The sequence below is a fragment of the Athene noctua genome, chromosome 3 (genome assembly GCF_965140245.1).
Source record: "Athene noctua chromosome 3, bAthNoc1.hap1.1, whole genome shotgun sequence".
Lineage (NCBI taxonomy): Eukaryota > Metazoa > Chordata > Aves > Strigiformes > Strigidae > Athene > Athene noctua.
In genome coordinates, this window is record NC_134039.1 from 14,528,342 (window position 1) to 14,534,341 (window position 6,000).

Below are 6,000 nucleotides of genomic sequence, written 5' to 3' on the forward strand. Positions count from 1 at the left end.
AGTAGTTATTGTGCTGCCTTTGGAGCATGTATAACATCTGTGCTTTGTCCAGTCACTTAAGAGGACAAATATTCTTTTTTGTTATTACCCCGCCAAAGAAAAAGAGTGTATATATATTTCTGTGTGTATTTCAAGAAAAGAACATAACATAACATAAACATAAAATGTTGATAGCTTTTTACTTTGGGGAATTAGAGAATACTGTGAAATCATTGTACTTTTATGGACTTGTCATTAAACTTGTTTCCAGACAGTGTTGTACTTCTGAAAATTGAAGTCCTCTTCACCTGAACTTTATCATTTCCTTCTTATTCTATTGAATACAGGAAGGAATCTTTGTACCTAGCTAAGGGGCCTTTCTCCTAATTGATTAACACTGAGTTTATTAAATGTCCTTGAGTAGTCCTGACCCTCTTATCCTACATTCATTAAAGCTGTTTTAGAAACTCTGATCTTGCATGTGTGTAACTTTTCTGAAGTACATATGTGCATGAGAGTGGAAAGCAGTCCTGTGCCTAAACTAGAAGTTCTCTTTTATACCCTAAATGCTCATACATTTGAGGAGAGTTTTGTAAGTTAAAGTTCTTTAAACTCCTATTCAAGTTGAGTACTGGCAGATCTACCGCATAGTTCCATTTTTCTTCAAGTCTAAGTTCCTTCAGGTTTTCTGCGCTTAACATCAAAGAACAGCTTTCAAGCCTTTTTGAGTTCCGTGTGGATTCTAGTCTGAGAGTGCTGTCTAAAGCAGTAGAAATAATCAGCACCTGCAAAAGAAGCCATTACTATTTTCATGGTTGCCTTTCTTCTCCCATCATAACTAAGCTTATAACTGTGAAGATACCTCTTGAATCTCTCAGAGTTTCTTTAAGGAAAAAATAAATGTTTCACAAGGAATGGGTTTCAGTGTTTTCAACCTAAGTGTGTATTTGCAACTAGTCACTTCTTGGGAACAGACTGATTCAGCTCACATTCATACTCAACAGAACAGTGGTACTGCAGCATACTGTTTGGGCCAAGGATGTTAAATAGTGACAGGGGAGAGGTAAATGTTATGATTGTTCCTGTCATTGGAGTAAATTCATTGCATATGCACAAAATTTATTGCCTGTATTTTGCTACCTGAAAAGTACTAGAGAAAATGAGCTGCCTGAGAGGAATTACTGCAACTGTAAGTATCCATCTCTGAATTCTTCACTGGAGTTCTCAAGATAATTTTATTTTCCCAGGCTCTTTCCCTGATAGCCACGGGGGGGGGGGGAACCTCCCTGCTCCACAGCTGACTGCTGCTAAACAAAAGAGTCTGTTCAGCTCATGTCTTACACTGAGGGTCTGTAGGGGCTTGAACAGATCCAGCAGGGTCACTTTGGCCAGTGGACCACAAGATGGGCAGTGCTGCCTTAAAAACTGCTGTAAAACCATCTTTTTAGGGTGGCAGATTGAATATTGATAAGTAAAAAGAGTAGAAGCTTCAAAGAGGGCAATATTCTGTCTTGTGAGAAGTAGTACTGACAGCAAATCGTAGTAATATCGGATCCAGTCAATCAAATTGTTAGAAACAGTTACAATAGGAAGTTTAGTGGACTGAGAGTTGTCTTGTGAACAGACATGGTATCATGTATGGAAGTTTAGTGGGGTTTTATGTGTATAAACTTTTATTGGTAAAGAAGCTCTGGTAATTAGTTCCATTATGTTCTTAGAAAACTATTAGGTGTCCTTAATAGTAACTGTGATTAATCTTATTAAGTAATTCCTTCCTTGTAATTAGGAAGAGATTTGTACTTATTCTATAGAGAGTTTATACATAAAGACAAACTTTTGCAGTACATGCTCTTGACAAAGTGTGTCTGTACCCACAGTATTTTTCCTGTCACTTGATTGAGCAAGTACATATATTTTAAAGTGAGACGTGTATCTTCTCAAGAAGAGTTGTTCTGGAATCTTATTTTCAGAAAACATCTCTCTATCTCAGTAGTCAGTCCTGTGTTCTCTTTTATCCCTTTAACTACCCTATATACTATTTAGTCTGGCTTTTCCCTTTTATATGTATGACTGCACAGTGCTCAGAACAAACATGACTAGTTGATCACTCTTTGCTTCCGTTTTGCTCAACTTCCATAATTCTGGCACTAAGGCTGGGTTCGTGCTTACTATTCTGCAGTTTGTCTAATTGGTGCATTTCTGTTTATCCTTTCTATCCACCTGTTACTTCTGACAAAAGTTAGTGACTTTTTTCCAGTTCCACAGTATAAAGTTTGAAACCTAAATCACCTGCGTGCTGAATAGTTTTGTACGTGAATCATGCCTGTTTTTTTCTAAATGAAAACAATGCACTGCACTAAAAATCTATATGTAATCAATATAATTATCCAAGGTAAGTAACTGTAGTGACACACTTAATACTAATAAAGCCTGGCTTTATGAATTGACAGTCCTTCTCAATGTCTTTACAGGGTGCTGATAAGTCTGTGAAAGGCCCAGATGGACTAACTGCCTTTGAAGCCACTGACAACCAGGCAATCAAAACTCTTCTTCAGTGACGGATGGACTGATATCTTAAGTGTCTCTCCTGTGGCCTCACACTGCTGCCTGTCTGTCACTCTTTGCATCTTCCAGCTTCTTCAGCTAAATACTTCGGGGGGAGGGAAATTCTTTATGAATCAGACTAGTTAGGGTCTTGTATCAAAGATAATCTGTTTGGAGAGGGTTGAAAACTATTATGAACAGTGTCCCTCTAGTGGGACAATCTCTTTTTCAGTGCACAATCTCTTCCCATTTCTACTGAAAATGGAAGAAGGAAGACAGACCATGATCTTGAATTTTTGGCTTGTAAACCTCCTAGGTTAGTACTAAGATTTTTGTTGAAGGATTCCTTTAGATGGAAGTACTGTGCTATGTACCTGAAACTAATTGTAAAGGAGACAATAGTCCCATGCTATTAGTGTCTGCTGTAATCTGAAGTGTAGTAATGTAGGTGGCTGGGTTGCTTTTCTCTTCTCTCTGTGGGTAGCTTTATTCTTCTTCTGCCTAAAGCTTATGTTGCAGTTTTGAGGACTTTTGATACTAGTTATTGGAGCTGTTCTTTATATTGACTAATTGGATGTCACACTAGTGTTTTTCTGATTCTTGAGTAAATCAGGAAAGATCAGTTGAGACATGATACACTCCAGAATATCTGCCAAGGTACTTTTGGGTGCTTGAATTTGAGGTTTATTTCCCATGTTTGTTCTAGTCCAGGACAGATGTTCTAAGCAACTGTTTTTGAGAGAGTTCAAAATGTCACTGTAATTATTTCCAAAAGGATTGTAAGATGGAATTTCTTTACTCACCATGTCAGCATAAAATGTATAGACATGTGCGAAAGCTACAGGCTGTTTGCTATGTAAGAATAATCTAGTCACATGTGGAAAATGAATGGTAATTATTTATACATTCATATCAGGTGAATATTGTTGCTAAACTTTTCTGGTAAACTTTTAAAGTGCACGTAAGCCTTCTAAGTTTAGGTGTTAGGAACAAGATGATGTACAAGTAGAAGTCTTAACTTGCCCTAACTACTGGAGGAAAAAAACCCAAACCTTTTAATAGTGCATATCTTTGAATCATTTTCATTGTTCACAAAATGAACCTCTTAAATTTCATTACGGCATGGAGCTTGTTTTGAAAGTTCCCAATGCAACCATACCACATTAACCACTGACTTCTGGATAAGATTTACTATACCAGTAAGTATGATAGCCTTGATTCATGGGAAGGTATTTAATGATGTTGTAGAGATTCCTGTCACATCTTACAGTCCTCAGGAATGTCTGAGCTTCTGGCTTTCATCATGAAAATTTTCATTAGGCTGCTGATTACTGAAAACTGGTTTTATAGCAGAAAAGTGCATACCACAAACTATACATCATCTTTTTTGGAATATAGATTTCAAACTTTCTGATAACATGAACAATATAGAAAACAAACGTATATAATGTCTCATGCTGAATTCTTAAACAAAAGTAGCCGATATTATTTTGATATCACTGAAATTAAGAGGATATGTAGAAGTAGGCTGGTGACTACCACTTGTATTTAATGGAGACTTAGTTTTACTTGAATCCTGTTGCGTATTGTGATTGAATGTCTCAGCTATGAAAAGCCTTGTATTTAGACTGTAAAATGAGAGAAGAAAACTGATCTACATGTACACATCCCATAAGAAAAGCAATGAAGAAAACAGTCAACTCTGGCCATAAACTGTACAGTGCAATTACTCTTTGCTTGTTGGAGATGAGTGGCAAGGAAGGGCAGAAAGGTTGGAAATAAGTGATAAATCAATTGGTGAACTGCTGATAAAAAAAAGTGCATGTTTGGTGAACAGTGCTTTTAATGACTATTTAAAGAGAACTCTTTAATCTTTGATCAGTGCTGGATTGTCATGTCATTGTAATAGTGTGAACACAGACTATAGGCTTAACTCTTTATTCATCTATGAAAGTAGCCATCTTTGGCATAAATTTGCCTCCATATTACGCTATTAAATACTTAGCTGATAAAATACTAGTCTAGAAAACTGCAATCTGTTTTTATGTGGAAAACTTGATTATTCAAGTTTTTTGTGTTGATTAGTATCGAGTTGTCTGGCCATAGTCTTTTCTTTTTGTTGTTTTTCTCTCTATTCTTTCCTGCCCTTCCCTTCAACTCATTTAAGTGAGCATTATAGTAAAGAAACATCATCTTTGTACTAACTCTTCTGGTGATTCACTGAGGCTGTTTTGCCTCCCTTTTTCTACAGTTATGTGGACACCTTATTTTTTCTTGCTTCACTTGAGGAAAAAAAAGTGCAAATGAACTTCAGTGAGACAAGTATTAATTTGGCTGTAATATATACCCAAGCTGCCTTTTGAGATAGTTAAAAGATGGCATTTAATGTTTGGCTCATAAAGAAGTGTTTTGATTTTTGCACTACATAAAAGGTGATTTGATCATTTTGCCCAGAGTTTAAAAAAAGAAAAGTAATAATAAAAGCCTGTGTTTTTGTAATTGTCTAAAAAGTGGGCTTATTAATTTGTTCCCTTGTTAGCTATATTGTGGGAAAAAAATAATGGGTGGCTGCCTCTATCTTTGAGTATGTCCTAACTAGATGAAAACACCAAACTGTAAATTATTTTACATTCTATAAACAGAATTTAAATACTTTGTCAGACTGGAATCACATATACTTTGGAAATCTTTCTTAGGTTCTTAAACCTTTTCCTTTTAAATTTGTGCTAAGTTATAACCTGAAGTATATTTTGGATTTTGTACGCCCTGCTCCTTTTACTTAAGGGGGAGCAAATGGGAAAAGGAGTACAGTAGATAAATGTAATTTTATCCTTGAACATAACCTTGAATTATTTGTAGAAGAGGCTGGTAAGAATGGAGTGTCCTAGGTCAAGCAATTGCAGTGTTGCATGCAAAATTTCAAAATGAACTTGTCTTAATTATATTTTGTAAATGGATAAACAATCATCTTTCTACGCAGTGACAGAAAAAATTAGTGCTTTGTGCATTTTGATATTTGACTTCTTTTCACCATTGTTAACTGTTTTGACACAGTTGGGTTCATTATTATCATGGTTCATAGAATCAGAATGCTAAAAGATACTGTATTTTTAAGTTTGTGTTGCAAGAATGAATGGAATAAACTTGAATTGTGCGATATAAGAATGTAGAGTTTTATTTCCCTTTCTGCTCCTGTGTTTTATTAATATCTGGCTACAACTTTTTTATTTGCCTGGAAGGCATCTAAGCTCCAGTTCACATGTACAGTGATTAAAATGCTCAGGTACTTAAGACTTAAATGTGGAGTGGAAGCTGCTTTGAGAACTAAATATATGAAGTTGTTTGATTTTTAAATTATGTCAATTTAAAAAAGGTTTTTGTTCATTCTGTGCTCTTGTAGTCTATACATTTCCTGCTTAAATGGTAATGCATAATGTTGAAAATCTCTTGTGTTAAATTCTAAGAGACAGTCTGTAT

General features: G+C 35.6%; 1 protein-coding gene across 1 annotated transcript in view; it reads left to right on the forward strand.

Annotated features, from left to right (window-relative positions):
• MTPN (myotrophin) overlaps nucleotides 1-5,682 on the forward strand; it is a 42,639-nt gene extending 36,957 nt beyond the window's left edge. Inside the window, exon 4 of the mRNA XM_074902036.1 lies at nucleotides 2,451-5,682. Within this exon, the coding sequence (XP_074758137.1) occupies nucleotides 2,451-2,537 (87 nt within the window). The 3' untranslated portion in view covers nucleotides 2,538-5,682. The remainder of the gene's footprint in view (nucleotides 1-2,450) is intronic.
• Nucleotides 5,683-6,000: the final 318 nt, after the last annotated feature.